The 24,201-nt window shown below is 39.9% G+C and overlaps 1 protein-coding gene across 8 annotated transcripts in view; it reads right to left on the bottom strand.

Annotated features, from left to right (window-relative positions):
* The window catches only part of chl1b (cell adhesion molecule L1-like b), a 107,848-nt gene that overhangs the window by 5,045 nt on the left and 78,602 nt on the right, over positions 1-24,201 (bottom strand). For 6 of the 8 annotated variants that reach the window (XM_041783886.1, XM_041783889.1, XM_041783888.1 and 3 more), the window contains 13 exons: positions 24,011-24,176; positions 23,757-23,884; positions 20,633-20,734; positions 20,107-20,304; positions 19,844-19,914; positions 18,904-19,126; positions 17,186-17,301; positions 16,728-16,932; positions 16,472-16,594; positions 10,248-10,427; positions 9,155-9,184; positions 6,753-6,824; positions 2,852-2,983 (listed from right to left, as the gene is read on the bottom strand). In XM_041783886.1, coding sequence (XP_041639820.1) covers positions 2,852-2,983; positions 6,753-6,824; positions 9,155-9,184; positions 10,248-10,427; positions 16,472-16,594; positions 16,728-16,932; positions 17,186-17,301; positions 18,904-19,126; positions 19,844-19,914; positions 20,107-20,304; positions 20,633-20,734; positions 23,757-23,884; positions 24,011-24,176 — 1,746 coding nt within the window. The remainder of the gene's footprint in view (positions 1-2,851; positions 2,984-6,752; positions 6,825-9,154; positions 9,185-10,247; positions 10,428-16,471; positions 16,595-16,727; positions 16,933-17,185; positions 17,302-18,903; positions 19,127-19,843; positions 19,915-20,106; positions 20,305-20,632; positions 20,735-23,756; positions 23,885-24,010; positions 24,177-24,201) is intronic. The other 2 variants (XM_041783890.1, XM_041783892.1) reach the window with 2 other exon arrangements.

Below are 24,201 nucleotides of genomic sequence, written 5' to 3'. Positions count from 1 at the left end.
AAGGCTCTGACCCTGACTCAGTAGTTTTTTGGTGGAAGGTCAGGATAAGTCTCAGAAATTCAAATAAATGTTTTCAGTAGAGTTCAAATGCTTCATTTTAATTCTATTCTATAAATTGAATTCTATATTGAAAATGACATTTTGTGGATAAAAGGCATGTTTAATATGAATTCAGGATGACTACACTACGTACAGGTGCGTCTCAATAAAAATCATGATTTTTTTTTTTTTCCCAGTAATTAAATTCAAAATGTCACACCACCATATATTCAAGATTCATCATTACAAAGTAAAATATTTCAAGGCTCGTTTTATTACAGCATATAGCTCACTCAAACCAGTACTCCACTTCTGGAAAATTATGCTCATTTATCTACTCAGTACTTGGCCAAGGCTCCTTTTGCGACTGTGGCTTGGTAGTGAGAGTTGCTTGTACCACAGTCAGAAGGTTGTGGATTTAATCTCAAACTCCTGTAGTCATATGTTGATACTGTATGTCCTTGGGCAAGACACTTAACCCCAGTTTGCTCCCACTTTTTCTTCGGTGGTGTGTAAATATAACCTTGCAATGCAGATGGATACGCCGTGTTTGTCACTGGCAAATCCATCTTACAAAGCTCCCATCTGAACCGTTTGGGCCTGGTTAGAAAGTGACAGGACCAATCAGAGTCGAGGGGAAGTACTTTAAGGGGCGGTGGAGTCGTGACGTAAGCAAGGCACAACACGAGACCGGTGTAATAATGGATGCTGCTAAAGCACCAGTTTTATCAGAACTTGACGACATTTCTTCATTAAAAGAAGAACAAAGAACAGCAGTGAGTTGTTTGCTTCTCAAGAACGACAAATGTCATATACTGACATGTCTACAGTCGCCATGGTTCGTGGTGTTTAATCCTTCGGTAGTGGTGCAGCTTGATAGCGGCTATGTCACATGTTTTGACGTTCATCCAATCACCCTCTGAGTTTGTTTTTATAGGCTCCGCCCTTCCCCAAACGCTGTATATGAGTGGTTTTCCAGATGGATGTGTGAAACAATCCATCTGATGTACCAGGTTAGTGTAAATGGGTATGGATGCATTTGAATGGGATTAGCTAATACTGATAGCCATTTCTCCACAGCAACCTCTGCAATCAGTGTGTGAATGTGGAGTGAATGGAGCGAAAGGGTGGGTGTGAATGGGTAGGTGCGACCTGTGGTGCAAAAGTACTTTGAGTTGTCAGATGGCTAGAAAAGAGTTATACAAGCTCAAGTCCATTTTTGCATGATTTACTGAGCCAATCAGTCTGTGGCCCTGCTTGTCTGTATTGTTGTGTCTGGTGTTTCTCATCTTCCTCTTTAAGGTAACCTAGAGATTCTCTACATTCTTCTACACGGAGTGGTGAAATTGCTAACAACAGGGGATAATTTAACAGTGGTCAGTGGAAATGATCTCCGCTCATGGAAAACATCTGTTATTGATCATGGAAAAGATACTGCTGGCACCAAATTGCTGGGGAAATCCTCAGCTCCTCAACATCCTCAGAATTATCCCACCTTTCAAAACCATCACCTTAACAGCATCATTTTGCTGAGGTCTTTATACCTATTTAAGTTATAAGTTACATTAAAACTATCTCAGCTGGTGCAACACCTTAAATGTAAATGTTTGAACATACACACAGCTGGTGCAACCCATAGCTGGACTTTGGACCACCAATCATCCAGTTCTTTTCCTTCTTAGCCCTTAGGAGTGACTCGAACACTTCTGGCCCATTTCCTGGACATGTCTGTGTGTGGTGGCGCCTGACCCACTGATTCCAGCCTCAGCCCCTTTTGAAGATCCGCTACATTCTTGAATCCATTTTGTTTGACAACCCTCTGATGGTTGCAGTCAACCCTGTTGCTAGTGCACCTTTTCTTGTCACATTTTTCCCTTCCAGTCAACTCCATAAATATGCTCTGATACAGCCTCTAAGAACAGCCTGCCTTTTCAGTAATGGCCTTCTGTAGCCTACCCTCCTGTGCAGAGTGTCAGTTATTGTCTTCTGGACAACTTTCAATTCAGCAGTCTTCCCCATGATTGTGGTTGTGTGTACTGAATCAGAGTGAGAGAATGAAGGCTCAGGAAACCTTTGCAAATTGGACTTTTCCACAATATTCTAATACTTTGAGGTGCTGGATTTTTTTTATTTTTGTGAGCTGTAAGCTGGGATAATTAAGATTAACACAAAAAAACTTGTAGAACATTTTTGTGTAGTTAGATTTTTTTTTGGCTTGAATCATGGTAGAAAACTAACTTTTTCATGAAATCCTAATTTATTGAGACGCACCTGTATGTGTACAATTCAAATGTCTGAAAGCTGTTTCAAAGAAACATGGCTCTGCCTGATGTCTGAGTGAAGGGTTGTGATTGAAATGTACTGAAATAACAGAGACAACAACCTGATGGCCACAAGCTTTGAATAATAAAGCCGGTAAGGACTCTCATGTCCTCAGTAGATGAAACAACATTAAGGTACTGCAGCGCTTATGTCACCCCTACCCACTCAGCCCCCCTTGTGCAGCATTTGCATTTTGTTTCACTGTGGGCTGCACTTTGTTTAGATTGCTGCTGAAAATCGCAGCATGTCTAAACACTGCAGAATTGAAATGCTGGACATATAGTGGAAATGCAAATTTTTCTCCATGACCTTTTTCTGTGTGTATTTGCATTAGAATAATTTTATGGCCCTAAGAAAAGCTTACACATTCCGTTTATGCTCTAGAAGTGATAATCTATTTCACAGCAACAAACAGGGTTATGAAAATATTCTCAGTGCAGCAATTAGTATTTGAGAATTAATGTTTGTGTGCTTGTAGGTGGGCACCTACCTGAATATTTCCCCCCTTTATTTCTGTTGACAAAGCAGGCAATCAACACAATGAGTGTGAGGAAAGCGATTGCACACATCAGGCCGATAAACCAGCCCTGGGTGGATATTCCTCCTTGCATGCTGGCCAGACCTGAGGAGAACAAAACCAGGTGACTTTGATATTCCTTGGCCTTTTCATCAGGACACTAGATTGAATGTTTACATCGACAAAGACTATCTGATTCAAAGGCAAGAGGTGGCAAGGCACGCCGCTGATGGATACGATCCAATATTAATATTAAACAGCTAATCCTGCCTGTCCAATTAATCAAGTAAGGAACGCTGTACAAATGTAATTCCTCTTGGCGAGTCTGCATGGCTTAAACAATGACACAGCAAAGGACCACACGCTGCTGCATGAGTCACCGCACAAGGACACGCACGCTGCACCTGTGCTCTCTGCAAAGAGAGGCCAATAACTTTTCCTTTTTTTTTTATCAGTTGTGGTTTCCTCCCTCACCTGCAGACCCAGTTGTGATAACATCTTCAAATATACTAGAATTATCAACCGAGCTGTTGGGAATCAGTCGCACAGTGTACTCAGTCCCAGGTTCAAGCCCCTCAATGATGTGGAAACTCTGTGAGGTGTGTAGGGCATCTGAAATGTTCCACACACCCTCACCTGTGCAGGGATGAATTATTGGGATTGGTTAGTACTCATGACAACACGTATCTATTGAATCTAGTAAAGACATGAATATTATCTAAATCAATCACCTACAGACTAATTAAACTCAACCTAGGTACAAAAGAAAGACAGGAGCTTACTGTTTTTCATATATGCAATATAAAACACAGCGTGCTCTCCTCCAGATATCCAGCTGAAATTTGCAAAGCTGCCACTAACAGCCAAGCTAACATTCAACAAGACAGGGACTGAGGGCAAAGTGAGACAAAATGAGGAAAAGAAGTGAAATGGCACAGAACGGTTAGTAAAGGACATTAAAATCAAAGCCAGAATCAACAATTTTAACAAATTCTTCAAAAAATAAAAAAACAGATATATTCTCTGAAGCCTGCACCTACCTTATCTGCTGTATGAGCCGATAATGTAACAACATATGTGACACAAAAATGTAACATAAAACTCATAATGTAAAAACTGATTGGTAATGTCACAACATGCTGATGTGACATTTTGTATGTGTGGTGGCATTATAAACCAAGCAAATATTTTTCTCCTCATAATGTTATCATTTGATTTCGTTGTAGTGTGAGTCAAAGTCAATAATCTATGGATTAACATGATTATTGCTTCAGTATATTGAGTATAGTCTGCACAAAAAGCACTCTCTCAAATAGTTTTACTTTAATTTAAAGGTATCATGTTATGCAAAATATACTTTTTCAGGCTTTTCTGTAAAAAAAATACATGCCTCTGGCCTGTCAACATTCCCCCTAAGAATCAGAAAACCCATTCCCCCACCCCCTCTTTCTCAACATTTCAGAAAATGTGTGCTGAAACAAGCTGTTCTCAGCTTTTCCCCTCATGATGTCATGTGGGAGGTTAGCACCGCCTACAAGTTTGGCTGGAGGCGGTGCTCCCTTCTTTGCAGAAAGTGCCGCCCTCCTCTCCAGGTGGCAGCTGAGAGGAGGATCAGGAGAGCCACATCCATTAAGCCACATTCATTTCCTGAGAGTGGTGGGCTCAGGGGCGGAGTCAAACAGCTTGTTCTGAGCAGGAAAACCAAGGGGTTTTTAGGCATGCAAAAATCCAATACTGGAGTTTTTTTTTTTTTTTAAGTAACAAACTTCACAGGCATGTTTTGGGGACCTCTTAGACCAAGATAAACTCTTCTTAAAGGAGTAAAATATGGGACCTTTAAGGCTCAAAATGTTCAGACACAAACACCCCATCCTCCTGGGCTTGTGCGTGTCTGTGTGTGTGTGTGTGCGTGCGTGTGTTTACTCATGCACATGTGAAGTGATATAAACATTTTGTGAAATACTTTAATAATCATGGTTAGGACTGGCTTAGACCTGGACCAGTCTTTAGTTAGTTGTGCAGCGATAGTCTAAAAATGTACTTTGTCTTAAAGGAAACATCACGCCGTTTCTGTCATGATTCTGAGAAATATTTTGATATTTGGTTGATTTTGGTTGTTTGTGTCTGAACATTCTGACCCTTAAATCAAAGTAAAAACTATTGAAAGTGTGCTTTTAGTGCAGACTACACTCAATATACCGAAGCAACTATCATGTTAATAAATTACTGACTCACTCTATAATGTAACTAAATGAATAAATTATCAGGAGAAACATATTTGCTTGCTTCATATTGTAACAAAAGACTCTAAATGTGACAGCAGCATTTTGTTACATTATTACCAGTTATAAAATTCAGAGTTTTTATTACATTTTTGTGTTACATTTGGTCATTGTTACATTAACAGCTCTTACAGCTACTCTGAAGGCCATAGCAAGATTTAAATACACAGCAGTGGGTTCAATTTTATTGTCTTGTAACTTGTAAAAGTCACACATGGGTATTTTCATTTTATTCAGTTTACTCAGATATTTAATGCTTTAACAGGTTAACTTTAAATTAATTATGGAGCTACTTTTCAGATTATTTATTCCTTACTCTAAGAAATGTCAGAGGTAACGAAGCCCTGAAACAAAGGCAGCGATCTCTTTTTATCAGTATAATTTTCCTCAAAAGCAGGAGAAATATGACAATTACACCCTCAGAAATATAATATATCCTACTTAGCCAATGTGGAAAGAGCTAAAAATGTAGTGTATGATTATTAGTACAGGAAAAGAATTCCTTGATAGCAGCTGTCCGAGCCAGTCAACAAAGCCAGATCCACTTCATTTCCCCATGGCAAACATGCAAATCTTCTGCTGTGTCTCCAGCTCAGGTGCATTGTTTGCTCTGGTGATAATTCAACACACAAGGACACCTGCGTCTGTGCTGCCCATCCCAACCACTGCAAATGACACCCTCTGACTAATGTTGATGGATTAGTCTGCAACTATGGTAATTCCAGTTATTGGAACTGCACAATGACTTTGACTGACATAGGCCTCTGAACTAAAAATATCTCGGGGCCAGCCGCTGTGTTTTGTCACTGTGCTCCTCAGCTTGCTATTAAATGCTGAAGGAAGCAGCTGCTCAAACAGCAGGGAGCTGATGCCCTGGAAGACGCCCCTTCAAAGTCAGGAGGCTTTTTTATAAGTAGAGGCCACAAAATATTCTGATACAGGAGCTTTCAACAGCTTTCACTTATCCACTTATCTCAGTGTCCTGTAAATATCACCCTCCCAGTGTGAGCTCACACCTACCAGGCATGGCCCAGAGGGATGCTCCTGCTCACTATTTTCTTTCGGCTCAGATTCTGCCCCGGACAGCCTCTTGTCCCAGAGCTGTGCTGCTGTTTACCCACTTGAAGATTACATGGAAATGTCAGGTGACTGTTGGGTCAATACACTGGTGTGTACAGAGGAGACTGGGGCACAACAAATCAATCACTGACAATTAGACATATTTGTCCCCTTCAAGTGACTGCACTCTACAGCCACACAGCTCCTGATATAGATCTGGATCTCAAGTTATCCCTGTGCTCCAGCACAGAAATTACAACCAGATATTTCATCAAATAGAGCTGTGAGTTAGTATTCCTGAACAACAATATAAAAATAATTAGAAAAGCCTTCATAGAGGTATTAGGAAGGGTTTTTTTTAACTCAGAGCAAACAGAAAAACCTAGTACATTCATGAGACGTTGCATAAATTGATTTTCAAATACTCCAACAAAACACACGTTTATTTGGTTTCATATTTTCCAGATCTATTTTGGTGTTTTGTACTCTCTGTGGTTTGATGCTGGTTGTGTCAGAATGTGCTGCAGCTCTACCTATGGTGGAACGAGTGGATTTGGTCACTGGGGACTTTGGAGTGCTTGGAGGTGAGGGGGAAGCTGACTTGCCTGAAAAAAAAGACAGACCTTTTTATTATCAACTGGAATAGACCGTTGGGCATTCTACTGTTAGCACACTAATTTAATCTAAACTCTAAAATTAGTAACTAATAAAAAATACTACATGTCTACAGTGAAACATCATGCTGAATTACACACATGGACAAAATTGTTAGTACCCTTCTGTTAAAGAAAGAAAATACACAATGGTTACTGAAATAACTTGAAAGTGAAAGAAGAAATAATAAAAAAATAAAAAAAATTAACTAACAGACATAATCAGACATTGCTTTGTAATTGTGGTTCAATAGAATCATCCACAAAAACACCCTTGCCAAAAATGATGGTACTCTTAATATATTTGTTGCGCAACCTTTTGAGGCAACCACTGCAATCAACCCTCACTGAGACTTCTGCACCTGTCCACAGGTATTTTGGCCCACTCCCTGTGAGCAAACAGCTCCTGCTGTCTCAGGTTTGAAGGGTGCATCCTCCAGACTGTATGTTTCAGCTCCTTCCATAGCTTTTCAATTGGATTTAGAACAGGGCTCATAGAAGGCCACTTCAGAATAGTCCAGTGTTTTTTTCTTAGCCATTCTCGGCTGTTTTTAGCTGTGTGTTTTGGGTCATTATCCTGTTGGAGGACCTATGACCTGCTTTCGGACACTGGGAAGCACATTTCACTCCAGAATGCCTTGATAGTCTTGAGATTTCATTGTACCCTGCACAGATTCAAGACACCCTGTGCCAGATGAAGCAAAGCAGCACCAGAACATAACTGAGCCTCCTTTCACTGTAGCTACAGTCTTCTTTTCTTTGTGTGCTTCATAGAGCTGATGTGATTCTCCAAAAAGCTCCAGTTTTGTCTCATCTGTCCAAAGGGCATTCTCTCAGTAGCTTTGTGGCTTGTCAATATGCATTTTGGCAAATTACAGTCTGGCTTTTTCATGATTTGCTTTCAGCAGTGGAGTCTTCCTTGGTCGTCTCTAATTAAGTCCACATTGACTCAAACAGCGACTGATGGTACATTCTGAGACTGATGTACCTTGACCTTGGAGTTCACCTCTAATCTCTCTACAAGTAGTTCTATGCTCTTTGGTTAACTTTCGTATTATCAGTCTCTTCAATTTTTGACCATTTTTCCTATTTAGGCCACTTCCAGGGAGGTTGGCTACAGTCCTGTGTGTAGCTGTAGTCACAGGAGCATCAAGCTGCTTGGAGACGGCCTTATAGCCTTTACCTTTAACATGCTTGTCTATCATTATCTTTCTAATCTCCTGGGACAACTGTCTCCTTAGTTTTCTGTGCTCCATGTTCAGTGTGTTACACACCATGATACCAAACAGCACAGTGACTACTTTTCACCCTTTTAATCGGCACACTGACTGATTACAAGTTTGAAAGACACCCATGATGCTAATTACAGGACACACCTTTGTTTAACATGTCCCTATGATCTTTTTAAAGGGTACCACCAAGCCAGTTTGATTTTTTAATGATTCTGTTGAACCACAATTTAAGAGCAATGTCAGATTTTTATCAGTTAATTTTCAGTATTTTTTAATTTATTACTTTTGTCAGTTTCAAGTTAGTTCAGTAACCACTGTTGGTTTGTCTGTCTTTAACTAAAGGTGAACCAACAATTTTTTCCATGTGTGTATACAGTTTGTGGACAGATTTTTCTATCTTACATTTTCCAAGATTTATTTCTAATTTTGCACACAATTATAAGGAAGACAGATTCATGTGTGACATGTATGTTCTCCCTGGCTTTGACTCTACAAGGATGATGAATTGCCTTAGCTTATGATAGTTCTGACATTCTCAGTCTGCTGTTGCTAGGATAAAGCAAATATTCATTTACAGTCACTAATGAGCCAAGTTTGATATGAATTTGAAATTACACTACTCATTACCTACAGCACACAACAAACTTTTTTTCAGAGAAGTTTGACATTCTTTCTAATAAAAGGAGGCATGAGAGTGCTCTCTACTGATGGCAAGGGCAAACAGCAGACAAGGTCAATTATCTACTGAGGAGCTGAGCATTTGAGCTGTGTATTTCTGCACTGGCAAAATAAAAAATGTCAAACTATTTCAGTCTCAAAACTTGATTATTCAGACCTCTAGCATCCACAGCTGTCCATATTTCTAAATCTACAGCATGCACCCACTATCTACATAATAAATGTCACTGTAAAACAAGCCATACCAACAAACAGGAAATTAAAAAATGCACACCATTTAAAACTAGTATTGACAGTTTTTCAGGGGTATTTGTTAATGTACTGTATGTGTTGGCATGATGTTCTACAGTTTGCAGACACAGATCTACATACTGAGGCCAATAGTGGAGGCCAAAATGGAAGCTGAAGGAAATAAAAACAAAAGAAGGGAAAAGCAAAGCATTTCTATGCAGACATACACACATAGACAATAACATTTAACACAGAACATACACTAAGAGTAGAGTTGCCACAAAATAACATTCATGGCCAAAACCTTACAGCAATACTGCCCCCCTTTACACTCATACACGTTATAGCTCCATAAAACTGGAAAAGAAACCAGTAGAATCTCCTCTGTAATCATTATTTACCATTACTTACTAGCTCTCCTGCAATCAAATAAATGATCCCTTGGAGCCAATTAAATTCTTTCAGTGATTGCAGGAATTCTTCCAGTAAACATCAAGTAATCACTTACATATTTAACACCGGCAGCGCGTAGGCCCTACTTGTAATGAAGCTGTTTTTCAGTTCCGTATAGCAGCACCTGAACGAAATCTTAATTTTTTTAAGGGTATATTTGTGTTTAAAGCAACACTAAAATATTTATTCTGTCAGTATCTTTTGCTGCATCCACTCAGCTGATCCAAGAATGGTTTCCTGTTTCATTTCCTATCCAGTCATTCATACTATCGCTTAAAGTCTTGAATGTGAGCCAGCCAAAGTATGAAACACAGTCATCAACAAATAATATGTAATTGAAAGAAAAAATTACATGCTATAGGCAGGCTCAGTATGATTACTTACCCACCAACTCTTTCATGATTGCACCATTCATTAGTAAAAGCTTTGGTTTCCATTCTGCTCAAAGCAATTTTCTTTCTTAGGTGATTGTATTATGGCCCAAGCTCTCTGTCCAATCAATAAGCACTTGCTCTTGTATGACAGTGACAAATGAAAACCTCTGCAATATCCATATGAAATTGTTTATCCACAAAAATTACTTACATGGAGATATGTAAGGCTTGGCTGCCCAGGCATACATTTTCATCCATGAGTTCAAATCCATTTTGTCACAGTAAAATGCTTCAGTCACTGAACTTACTAAGCCTGAATTCTGCCTGCCAATTCTGCCACTCAGAGCTTGTCTGTGTTTTTGTAGTCTACAGTCAAGAGCTCAAACATCTGAGGCTTTTCTACTTACTTGTTTCTAATGTTGTGGTGCACTCCTCACTGATGACAGGCCCACAGCCCACGGTGGTACACGAGCGAAGGTAAAACTTGTATTTGCTCACAGATTCCAGGTCGCGCAGGATCCACTTGGTGGTGTCAGGTTTGCTGATGTCGACTGTCTGCAGTGGCCCCACTTCCTCTGTGTCATTGACTAGATTTGAAAATAGAAGGGTATAAAGTCTGAGTATCACAGTCCATGACATCTTTTTTACTTAGAACAGATATGCAAAAAAAATGAAGCCTAGTCTTAGTTCATGCAGGACACGGTAGCATACACTCAGCTGTGATCAGCTGATGGCCAGCTCATCACAATTATCACCTCCCAGCTCCCACAGCCAATCACAGCTCTTTCTCTCAAGACATTGGTGTATTTTAATTTGACTTCTCTCTAATTCCTGCTAGCAAAGCTTAACCTCCTCCACCCCAGCCTCCACCTTTATAGCATAAAGCTTGGTGTACTACTATGGAATAATTGCTTTTTAGCTAATTTATTTTATTCGGTACGCATTGTCATAAATATACCTATCCATATGGGGGTTTCTAGCCATGCGCTCCCTAGAAAGTCAAAGCATGCTGCTTGACCAACCCAGGGACCATCTTTTGAGCCTTCTCCGCCAAGAAAAACTGTATATCCATTTTGCAATAAACTGGTAAAATGTATAACAAGAGCATTCCTTAATGAAGTGTAAAAATGTCAGGTTGATGGGAAGCCTCAATGTAAAAGTTAATCTCACTTTTACTTAACACTTTGCATTTAGTTTTTGGGCATTGTAGAAATTTAACCTGTAATTCATGTCAAATTCATTTTGCAACATATGCATATGTTGTGCCCTGTACATTCAGTGCTTTCAGGATTCGTTTATGTTGTATTAGTCTAGATTATAATGACCACTCATTTTTCATCACATAAAGCAGTACAGTGAGTGGGAAGGTGGCATTTATGTTCTTCGTAACAAAAACAAACACAGCAGGTGTTAAGGTGACCTTTGCTGTGAAAGAGGTGCTACCAACTCTGGTAGGAGACAACAGGAACAGTGACAAGGATGTATTGGTCTGGTTTTTTTTTTCTCTTTTCCCCTGGAAATCACCCATCGCTCACAGCAGTTTTCATTTGTTATTTTTGTTTGGTCTCTGGGCACAAAAGATTAATTTTTCGAAAATTATGCAAGGGTGCCCAGGCTGCAAAAAGCAAAAGGCCACAGGCATCATGTTTCTACCTTTTGGAAAGATATGTGCACACAGAAACTCTAAACTGGCTGTGGCCTGTAGACATTGGCTTTTCTACTGATTTCAGACACAAACATGTCCAAATGTTATTCAACCTGAGTGAGCAAATATGGTCATATTTTGTGTTAAAGAGACTGAGTCCTACTGACACTTCAATCACACACTTACCTGACAGATAGCATGTTTGGCTTATGGAAAGGAATTTGATAGGTGGATGGCAAGACTGTTTTACTCTACTCCCACTTCTAGAGCAGATATCACATGGCTGATCCTGCTGAACTTATTCTGCAGTAACTCTAAAATATTTCTCTTTATGAGAACTGGGAAAGTAAAAGTCAAAGAAATCACTCAGATTATCAGAGTCTAATACTTTCAATGTATTTGCAGTGTAAATGTAGCCTGGCATGCCAGAACAACTATTTTAAATATGCATTGTATGGATATATTTCACATTCATCTTGGCAAGCTCCCATACAAAGCATTTGGGAAGGGCAGGGTTATTAAAAAAATTCTAAAATTGGAGGAACGTTCAGGCCAATCAGAGCGACAAGAGTGTTGTATGCATGCGCTCTTGCGCTGACAGGTTACCACTGACATAGACTGTTAATGGCAGAACCTTTCTACTGATGCCAAGGCTAGTAGGGAGATGGGCAAAAATGTCTTCTCTGCCAAGACAAGCTTTTGGTAGGGTTCTTTGATGTTATTAAAAAAAAAGATGTTGTTCAGTACAAATTAAACTGCTGCTTTCCTATAGCTACATCAGATCTAATAGCTACTACAGCTGCAGCCACTGGATTTACCGGCAAACCTCACCAGTAATCTGGCCCATCCACAGAATTGGCTGGGCCTCTGAAAAACCCACAGAATAGGCCCTACTTAGTTCTGATAAATTGATGATATCAATGGATGTATGTCAGTAGTATTGGTGTAAGTATCCTGGCTACCAATTCCCTCACTTTGGAGCTGAAGTGTGTGAAGTAATTACTGGGTTCTGAATTATTCATTCATGCCACTTTTTAACCACTTTTCATCATTGTTTCCGCCCATTTTGACACATTTGTTTCCACATTAAACCCCATCTTTGTAATTTTTACCCATTTTTGCCACTTTTTAACCACCTTTCACCACCAATTTCTAATTTTTGTAATTTTTAAGCACTAATCACCTTATTTACCACCCATTTTTGCCACTTTAAACTAATTTTTGCCATCTGCCAACTAGATTTTTTTACTATTAACCACCCATTTTTGCCAGTTCCCATAAGATTTTGGCCACTTTAAACCATTTTTACCAATTTTTAACCCATTTTTGGCCAATTTTTATTTATTTATTAATTTTTTGCAATTATTTAATCCTTTTTCCTTCAAAGCTGTCTTAATTTCATCTACTTTATTGTTTGGTATCCTAACGTTTGTGCAAATCATGGCTTAGCTATGAAAAAAGAGTGGTTATTATTCAGGTTAAATGTTAAATGTGGTTTTCACAAATTAACTTTACAATGGACCATGATTTTGCTGACTTTGTCCCTCTGTGGTTCCCCCATTTTGGCTGAGCCCCAGAAAGCTTTCCCTTTCATCCCCCCTTATGGGCAGTTTTGCCTGTAATGGTCACAAACCCATGCCAAAGCAGACCAGAGGACGAGCTTTCCCAGCATGAAAAGCTTTCAGTGTTGCTCTCTGAGCTAGTTTAACTGGGAAATGTCCAGTTCTGACAAAACTGCCGCTGCAGCTAAGTCTGAGCTATTCAGCTCCACTAACAGCCATTGTATATACCCACTTGCACAACAGCTAACCCTTTATCCTCGTAACCCTCACAAACTCATGCCGAGGCAGGTCAGCAGAGGAGCAAAACATCTTTAACTTCATTAAAACCTTTTAGTGTTGTTTTTATTCTTTAATTCATGCAGAAAATGCTCAAGTTCTGGTAAAATTGACGATGTACTAGAGCTATGTCTGAGCTAATAACTGCACTGGAGGCTTTGAGTACAACTAAGCCCCGCCCATAGCTACTGCCTTATTCTCCTTGATTCGGCACAGACATTTTCAAGATGGATTTGCCTGATGACAGAGAGGGAGTCTGCCAAATCCATCACAGTGATCCAGTCACGCTTCAAATGCATATCAACATCTTAAGTGTTTAAAGGAATGTTTCTCTGAACAAAGATTCAGACTAGTGTTAAGAATAGTTGCTGCTGGGGAAGTGGTGTGGCTAATTTTTCCAACAGTCTTTGTCATGGGTACAGTATTCCTTTGAATTTTAAAGTAGGTGAGTAGTTACTCACTGATATCTTTTGTGTTCACTTCATGAAATATTATCCAAGAAACTGTGCCACAACAATGCAGTTTAGTTTACTGGTGAAACACGGTGTTCCTGCATGTTCAGTGTGTTAAACAATGCTACAACAGGCCTACCTGTAAAACCTGCCAAGTGTGGCACTATTAAAGGCTACCATGAGGATCAGCATAGACCTTCAGCAGCTGCCATTAGACTTGACTTGTATCACTGATGATGCACAGACATCTGGCTACATTATGCACCATATTTCACACATGACTTCCTCAATAAAGACTTTAAAAAAGGCACACTTTAAAGGGTCCATCAGCTTCACTGCTGTGGCACAATGAAAATGTTCCCTCCTGAAATACTTGAGACACTTGGCTGTCTTGTGCAGCTGCCAAATCTAACTCAATTAGCTGGGAAATGCAGCACTAAGACATTGTTAGGAGTTAGTCATGAGCTTTGTTATGACTTTTGTTTAAGGACAGAAAAGCGGCTGCATACGTGGAATGATTTCAGTAATGGCAGTGTGAGCTATGTTGGAAATACACCCTGCAGACAGGATGGGGTCAGTAAAACTAAAGCTTAACAGACTGTGACACACTGGCCTTGGTCAGCAGTTGCCAAGCAATGATCATAACACACAGGCAAGCAGACATAACCCGGACATGTTTCCTACACACACTCTGACCTGACTCTGACCTCAGCATTATTTGTTCTATATATATTTATCCTAACAAGGGGTCATGGGTCAGACAATCAGTCGAAGGCCAAATGCCGTGTTTCCATCAGGGGGTCCGGTTTGATTCAGTTCGGTTTGGTATGGTTTGGTATGCTAAACCCCAAAATAGTTTGCGTTTCCACAGACACCCGTGCTCTCACTTGGTGGGTGGGCTGTAAAAGCTATGTGAAATCACAGTCAGCGTGAGTCAGCTGGTCCAGCCGTAGAGTTAGAGAAAGGATGAGCGACAGAAATCAGTAGGGAATAACCATTAAACAGATTTATTTCAGCAGAAAGTGCTTTTTCAAAAAAATAACTACATTTTAATGATGTTAAATGCTGTCAGTGCAGCTCCTCAGCTGATGAAATAGGTGTACGGAGACGGTTTGAGTCAGAATGGTACGTTAAAATGTGAATATATTTAGTCTATAACAGTTTATATGACAAAATATAAAAGTTCAGAGCTGTACTATGAGAATTCGCCATATTAAAAATAAAGTAAAAGTTCAGCTGGTGTTAAATCAAGCTAGAAATCAGAAATCCGGGGTGCGCTGATCTTGTTTTAAAGTAGGCTGCAGCCCGAAGTTTCACAAACACGTTCAACAACTTACAGAGCGATGTTTTCACAGGTTACCTAACATAAGACGTAGATTGATAACTAGTTACAGAAGAGAATCAACTGTTCTAAGGCTTTGTATTCACAAAACTTGAGCATTAATTTAATTTCACATCCATCGCGAATAGACCAGGCTGATGTGAGCCTTCAGGCTCTTCTTTGTGTTCTTAAAATCAGGTCCAGATAAATGTCAGGAAACCTGACTTGTGGCCAGATATCAATATCCACAGACTAGGAAACAGTTTGGATCTCCGTCGAGTCCAAATATTTCCGATTTAAGCAGTTATTAGTCTGTTTTTCTCTCGTTTTCGCCCGCTCCTCACAGAGACTTCCGTGTTTTGCAGCCCGAAGGCGAGTAACTGAGCAGCTGAATTGCGTGCTGAAGTGATGCCGGTGCAAGCCCCTATTGTTGTGTTTGTAGCTCCACCTTTTTGGTATGAATAGGTAAGATTGGTACCCCTACGGAAGGGGGCCAAAAAGTGGGATGGTACGGATCGTTTTTTGGGACCCTTTCCAACTTTTGCTCTATTGAAACGCAAAAAGATGCATGCCATTCCACACTGAACTGAGCCGGACCGCTTGGTGGAAACGACCTAAAAGATCCTCATCTTTGCCTTTACAAATAAACTCCTATGCAATACACAGGAGTGTCAGTATCAGTGTAATACAACACAAAAGACACTTTTTAAACCCACCTTTTTTAACCTGAGCTATGCTAAACACAGTGTCACTGAAATGAAAAATAACCCTTTAACAGACGGACAGCAACGCAAACATCAGACTTTAAAAAAATCATAGACTAAATGAAGTTCTGTGTTAGTCCATGCATGACTCCGTACTCATATGCCCAGCTTTGATCAGCTGATGACCAGCTGTCTCCCAGCTCCCACAACCAATAATAGCTCTTTCTCCCAACACAGCGGTGTATTTAAATATGACATACTCCTCCACCCCAGCCACCTCATTTATAGCATAAAGTCTGTTGCATCTCATGCTTCTATGGATTAATTGCTTTTGAAATAATTTTTATCGCATTCAATATGCATTGTCATAAATATATCTATGCACATGGGGGTTTCTAGCCATGAGCTCCCTGGAAAGTTGAAACATGCCTGACTAACCCTGGGAGTATTTTTTGAGCAGATCCTTCTCTGAAAAGTTTAACTGTATATCCATTTTACAATAAAATGGTTAAATATGCGTTCCTGAATGTACCAGTATTCAACAAACATAGAATTCAAGAGGGTTTATAAAAGAAAATAAATGTCAGAAAAATATCTGTTTTTTTCAATAGCAGCACAGAGGTGGCACCATTTTATCTGAGTCAGCTAGGCCGAGCATGAGGGATACATACTGAGCTGATACTCAAGGAGGTACCCGGTGAGAATTCCATTAGGCTCCAATGGCGGTGCCCAGACCAGAGAGACAGAGTGCTTCTGTACTTCCATGACCCTGAAAACAGGATTTTTCTCGGGGACTGTGGGAGCAAAAGAAGGAAATACACACAGTAAACCTTTCACTTCTGCAACCCAGTTTCCTTGGCTATTATTAGATTTTCCTTTCAGAAGTTGTGAATCAATACACTCCATGCTGTTTTTCCACAATCTTACCTCCCTCTGGGGTTTTGAAGTTGACGGGATGGCTGCCCGGGCCGTTGCCCCGCCCATTGAAGGTCATGACGATGAGGCTGTACTCAGAGAAGGGTATCAGTCCCGGTACCACTGCATGGCTCCGGTCCCCAGGGAGAGTGAGTGTTTGTTTTTCTCCATGGCTTTTCTTTGACTCCACTAGACTGCGCAGACGCCACCAGTTTATCTGCAACAGGAAAGTGACACACAGGGGCATTAAGCTGCTGTCACAAGACATCTTAGAGCGCACATTACATGTATGAATATGTGTCAGACAGTGTTGGATGAGTAGTTGTGTTTGCAGGTCTGAGCAGGAAAACATTGAGCTGGCTAAATAAAGGAGACATGGTGGGGTGAAAGGAGCAAACACTGAGAGTAAGGTCAGGAGCATTCTTTTTAAGCTGTGTCTAAAAAAACAAAGGTCTGTTTTGAAGTATTACCCTGTAGCCTCCCAGATGTCCGTGTAACTTGTCCTTGTGTACACGAGTCCAGCTAACCTTGACCACAGAGTTGTTCATCACCTCCACAGCTACGTCTTCAGGTGCAGCAGACGGAACTGCAAAGGAAAACATTCATTTGGATGTACACTAATCAGGTTGAGTTATCCTGAAAGCAACCAAGATAAAAGGTAAATCTGAACAAACATGGGATATGCCAAATATACTACTGATTTATGGAGCACCACCTCTTCACATGAACACCATCTAGGGACTCTACATAAACTTACTCCATCTAACAGACAAATTATCATTTAACAACTTACTGGTAAATGATAAACACCATTGTACTAAAAGGAACTGCTGTCTTTAAAACACTACATTTGAGTGAGGACACAAGAGTCATGACCTGAGGTGAGTTCCTGGGGGCAAGTCCAGAAGAAGGCTAAACACAGGAAATAGGATTAACTAATTTATTGATTGGGTTTTTCTTGGGAGGTCTTCACAGCAAGCAACTCAAGAGTTCATGTCAAAGTGACGGGTAAAATCATTGGAACTCAGTGTATAAATAACTTATTCTGCAAAGTCCACCTGAAACTGCAGCTGAAAATATAATAACTGTTTAAGCAGCAAAGCGGGGGAAAGATTTTAATTAAATCACATTGTTCTCCAGAAAATTATACCCCAAAGCTACACTGGCTGTCAGATCCAACTGGCAGCGTGAGGAGAGTTGAGAGTTTTTATACCTAGAAATTAAAACAGCCTCCACTGAAAAACTTCTGAAGAACAGTTTTGGGGAGGTTTGACAAAAGAAAAATACAAGTAGAAACAGCTTTTTGTTTATATCCACATGTTACACAGGAAGCGATATTAAAGTGAAAGTGTTCCCTAAAATAATGACCACTATGGTCACAAATAGTCCACACTAAATATTGAAATGTACTATATATTTCTGACATTCTAAAATGAAGCATTATTGTAATCAAAGAGAAAACACCAAATAAACTGTTATCAGTTGCTATACACTCCCCTCGAAAAGTATCTGAACAGTGAAGCCGATTCTTTTTTTTTGCCGTAGATTGAAAACATTTGGGTTTTTACATCAAAGGATGAATATGAGACAATAGATCAACATTTCAGCTTTTATTTCCAGTTATTTACATCTGGATCTGATACACAACTTTAAAGAGAGCACCTTTTGTATAAACCCGACCATTTTTAATGTGAGCAAAAGTATCAGAACATCTGACTGACAGGTGTGTTTTGTTGCCTAAGGTTGTTGAATAATGGAATAAAATTCATATTCAAAGTTACTTCACAACAAAAAGAAAAATTAAATCAGAATGTGCACAAACAGATTTAAATGATTGCTGGTCAAAAGCTGCCCCCACACTGCTGTAAATAAAAGTCTCAGTAAGCAGCGTACAGCGTCTTTGTTGCACAGATGGTGTAAAAAGCAGTAGTAGTTGGTTAAGTATGACCTTGACGTTGTCTTTTGATACTACGAAATGTTTTACCAGTACCCCACAAGTGTGCAATCAAAAAAATCCACCCTCTATGTTAGCATCTGCTAGTAAGAAATTAGAGTTGCAATCACTGAGTTGTAATTTAATTTGATGATTCTTGGCAGGATTCTTATGTTTTTGGTCCACAGCTTATAAATCAAAACATGAGCTTTTGCAATTGCATGTAATATGAGGTCCAACGTGATCACTACTCACAGTCTTCTCCTGAGTAGCCGGTCACTATCTTGGGTTCGGGGCCCCAGCCCTGATGGTTCCTGGCTTGGACCTTGATCTCATACGGCACAAAGGTTGGAGTGTTCTTCACCACAAACGAGTGTCTCTTCCCCGTGTGTTCCTTCCAGTCCTCCTCCACATCCTGCCTCCTGTAACTCACCTTATACTCTAAACCAGGACCATTGTGCTCAATGGGTAACAAGGGCTGAATAATGGAGAGAAATAATAGTGTGAATAGTTTCATTGAGACATTCAAAGTTGCATAAGACACTTCTCATATTTCACCATTCAGTGTCGCTGCCTCTACTGGATTAAAATGACAAGCTAGCCCAGTGAACTGTGGTTGGAACGCTGGCTGTGTTTTATCCTAATGTCTAAAACAGTGGAACAATTGGTCAAGCGACAGGGATTTCTTTGATATGGAGCTTGCTAAGACTAGAAAGATAAAAAGGCATATCTTCCCCAAGAATTCAGACCAAGAGAAGAAGAATAAGATACTATTATCCACCTAAGTGAATCATTAACAGTGAGAGAGCTCATAAATCCAGGATAAAAGACCTGTGCTGCCATAACAAGGCAACCGGTTAATAAGTGAAGGAGGTGGTTATCTTTCTATTGTAGAGCTGAATGTATTACTGTATGCATTGAAAGAAAAGTGCCCTTTTCAGCTCCCCTTTCTCTTTCTAATCAAGAAAAAGAACAGTTAGCAGAGACTCACTGTCATCCTGGAAAATGAAATTCTAAGATCGGAGCCGTAAATGAAAAGACCATCCCCTTTTTCTTAAAATTCAAATTACAATTGCCTATAAAGGATAAAACTTCCTCCAATTCTTTCTTTGAGAGTTTCTATGCCTGACAATTTTGTATAATTCACAAAAAGGTGACATTGCAGAACATGCTGCAAAAGGATTCCTTTTCTTACCTCCCAGTTGATATCCATTTCATGTGGTAAATGACCTTCAATCTTGATCTTTTCAGGGTTCTTGTCAGGAGCTGTAAAAAGAAAGTATGGATTTTTTTTCTTGTGTTGTTATAAGAAGAAATCTCAAGAGCAATAGACCTACCAAATATTAAATCAAATATTATGCAGGTCTGAGTGCTTTACAGCAGTTTTAGCTGCTCAAGTGGCTTGAAGGACTATATCAAAACCTTAAACATATAAAGACCAAAAAAAAGTCTCCCAACCTGCAGGGGGCGTTTTGTATCTCTCTGTGGGCCTGCTGGGAAGACCCCTCCCGACATCATTAACACCCGACACACGGAAACGATAGTCAACATGGCCGTGAAGTTTGAGGACAGCCAGATTGTGGTTTCCAGGTACTCGGAGCAGCTCCTTCCAGTTACCTGGCTCCCACTGGCTTTCTTCATACTCGATAATAAACTCTGTTGACAGGCAGGAAGACAATCTGAGCAGTCCCTCACTGTTACTGCTCTTGCCAAAGGATTGCTTATCTAACCACCAGCTGTGCAGAAAACTCCTTAAACCCTGCTCTGGGCTTGTACATACCAGAGGGAGGCTGATAATAATTCATGCTTGGATGAATCAATAATAGATTAAGGTTGTCGAGGTTGTATCAAACAAATCTATTTACATGCAGAGTGATGCCAAAAATGTGCATGCCATACAAATACTATTCACTGCTGGCAGCAGTTATTCAGGACACACTGTACTGTACGTACTGACACCTGCTCACACAGATTCTCCACTTACCTGTTGTTGAGCTGTTGTGATCGTCCCCAGGGATCCATTTCAGCTTCACACTTTTGCTCTTGTGTTCAGACAGAACCAAGTACTCGGGTGCATCAGGGACATCTGAAAACCATCAAAACAACATGGCTTTGCAAAATCACCGAAACATCTTTCCTGCTGCAAAGGGGTCAAGGGAACAATTGTTCAATCAAATCATCCCAAAAGCTACAGGGTGTGAGACAAGATGCATCACTGCATGAGTGCAACTATATTTTGTGGGCTGTACTTAGTAAAACACTTGTCTCAAAGAGTTGAATGTCTAACACAGAACTACACTTCATAAAATCAGGGAACTCAGACAATTTCAGGGTTCCCACTCTTTTCTAGATTTTATTTTCCAGGACTTTTTCAGGACGTTTCCACTGATATGAAAGATCCATACAAAAATACGTACCATTTTCTGAAAGTCTGATTCAACCCTTTAAAGCCAATTGGTATCATATTTGATACACATTTTGAGACCTCTATCTAATCCACCTGATCAATAAATTACTTAAAAACCTTCTGAATACAATCTGATAAATGATGAAAATGTCCCCAATGGGATTATCAATCACCAGAAATGCCTTACACATCAAATGTGATACAAAAAATGTATGTCAAATTTTATAGCTCTTTTGGATTTCAGTAGAAGATTGAATAAATGTCTCATTTCCAAGAAGGGGAACTTTTTGGGCTTTGATGTGAGCTATCAGGCCTTGAATGGTTAAAATTCAACTGCAATTAAAGTAATTTATCACATGCTTATAAAGGTTGGCACAGTGATCAAAGAATAATGTAAATATGTCTGCAGATGTAAAGCTAGTAGTTTCTACAATATAGTTAAGGCTGCCTTAACTATATGGGCCTTCTGCATTAACTACTGTTCATCAATATTTAGCAGTATTTTGACCCGCCAACTGTTTGGCCATCCTTCATAGTTTTAACGGTGGTGTCCTATTTATTTTCAAACTCCAAATGTTGCTCAACGTGTTAACCAGCACTGTGCTCAAGTCAACCAAGTTGACTGGAGCGCTTTTCTAGTAGTCTGATTACTCAAAAAAAACTTAAACACCCATTTGCTCCACATTCACACACTGATGGCAGAGGTTGCAATGGAGACTGGCCAACAGTTTTCCCTAATCTCTACCCACCCATACACATTTATACACCACTGATGCAGCAGTGGGACCAAATTGGGGTTAAATGTCTTGTGCAAGGACACATCCGCTTCTGACTGGAGGAGCTGGACATCCAATCCACAATCTTCTGGTTGTGTTTTTATTGCCAAATCTACCAACTGAGCCAGAGTCGCCCCTGAGCTTACATCGCCTGCCCATCCCAGGTGGACTCCCATCCAAGTACGCTTACAAGATTAGACGAGAGTGGGTGCACTCAGGGTGGCACATAACCTGGCACACCAGATGGATGTGTTTTACACATCGCTCTGGAAAACCTCTCGTGCACAGCTTTTGGGAAAGGGCAGAGGCTTTGAAAAAAAACTCGGAGGGTGATTGGATGAATGGCCAATCAGAGCAACAAAACAGCCGCTACCAAGGAGTAAAATCCATACAGAACTGCGTAACACAAACCATGGCAACTGTAGACATGTCAGTACATCTATTGTCATTTTTGAAAAGAAAGCAACTCAATGCTTTTCTTTGTTCGTCTTTAGACAAAGAAATGTTGTCAAGTTCTGATAAAACTGGTGCTTTAGCAGCATCCACGCTTATCTCTTCCACCATATCTGCACCGGCCTCTTGTTGCTGCTTGCTTACGTCATGACTCTGCCATGCCCAAAAGTACTGCCCCTCATCGCTGATTGGTCCTGTCACTTTCTAACAGGGCCCAAGCGGTTCAGACGGGAGCTTTGCAAGATGGATTCATCAGTGAGAAACACAGAAACCGGTGTATCCATCTGCTTTGCAAGGTTGGAGGCAGGGCCATGAGCAAACAAACATGCAAACCAATTTAACATCATTCAACAGTTTAAAATGAAAACATTAATCTAAAATCCACACCTAATAGAAAGTACAATAAGAAACCAACTGTGATCCATATAATAACACCTGAAAAATAATTATTTGAAGTTTCGCCCTAACAATTTTAGTGTAACATCAATAACAACTAGCCTAAAGCTACTATAATTAGATCTGACTTGGGGTTGCTGCAGCATTTAGCCTACTGTTTACACTACTGCACGTAAACAACCATAACTATTTGATGTGATCTAACACTTACCCCTTCGCTCCACATTCACACACAGATGGAAAAGGCTGCTACAGAAAGTGGCAGTCAGTATTAACTAAGGCTAAAAGTCAATTAAAAAATCGATTTAATCATAGGCTTTGTAATTGATTAATTGCAATCAATTGCAAATGTTTATAATCTGAGAAAGACTGCATTACTGGTAGATTTAATAGTTACAGTAAAAAAACAATCAGAAAGGTCATGTTTCTGGCATACAAAACTTTTTATTAGCTTTAAAAACAGAGGAAGTGGAGACCTAAAGGGAAGATTGTCCACTTAGTCAATCTAGGATGGTAGAGTATGGATTTTATTTCTACACGTGTTCCAATCTAAGTTACAAAGCTACTTAAGCTGGCTGTGTGATGGCATCAAAGTGCGACTAATCAGCATAAATGTTTCATTCACTTTTTTACCCCTGGGATTAATTAGTTGAAATTAATTGGAATTTTTGACAGCACTGGTGTTAACTAATGTCATTCATACAAATCTATTAATTTTTCACATGCCACTGACACAGCAGTGGGAGCAATTTGAGGTTAAGTTTCTTGCTCAAGGGCATATCGACATGTGACTGTAGGAGGAAGGGATTGAACCCTTGACTTTCTGGTTGAGACAACCGAATCTACCTACTGAGCCACAGCCTCCAATGAGGAACTCTGGTATAAAATTTCCAAAGATTTTACCAAAATAGCAAAATGTTTTCCAAGACATTTCGCTTTTTCTTTCATTTTCTTGTGTTTTCCATGACTGGAAATTTAATCGATTTAATGAAACTCTGCGGGATGCATGGGATCTCTGAATTTGACTTTTATAATTGTGCAATGTAGGAGCACAAACCTTCTTCATGTCGACTTACCTAACACAGTGAGTAGCGCTGAGGCTCTCTGTTGGTCCACTGGAGTTCTTGCTACACATGTGTACACACCCTTGTCCATGTGGCTTACATTGATAATCTGGAGAATCCCATCCTCCAAAAAGTATCTGCTGAGAGTCGCAATAGAGAGAAGGAGTCACAATATTGTCTAACAAACCTAAATAGTTAAATTGTGTTCCAGCTGGATTTTAATGCTGTTACAAATAAAAAAATAAAAAAAAACCTCAGTGTCCTACCTTGAACTCTCAGTGTAGTTCAGGGCTATCTCCACATCATCTTTTTCCCAAAGGAGCTCAAAGTCGTTGCTGAAGGACTTGTCGTACTCTGCCAGGCATGAGAGCTGGGCCGTGGTTCCTATTAAGATCTTCAGGTCCTCTGGGGGCACCACTATTCTAGTGGGATCTTTCAGAAGCATAACTGTTTTAGT

Source organism: Cheilinus undulatus, linkage group 3, assembly GCF_018320785.1.
Source record: "Cheilinus undulatus linkage group 3, ASM1832078v1, whole genome shotgun sequence".
Classification (NCBI taxonomy): domain Eukaryota; kingdom Metazoa; phylum Chordata; class Actinopteri; order Labriformes; family Labridae; genus Cheilinus; species Cheilinus undulatus.
The sequence above is the reverse complement of the archived record's forward strand: the minus strand, read 5'-3'. Positions and strand labels throughout refer to the sequence as shown.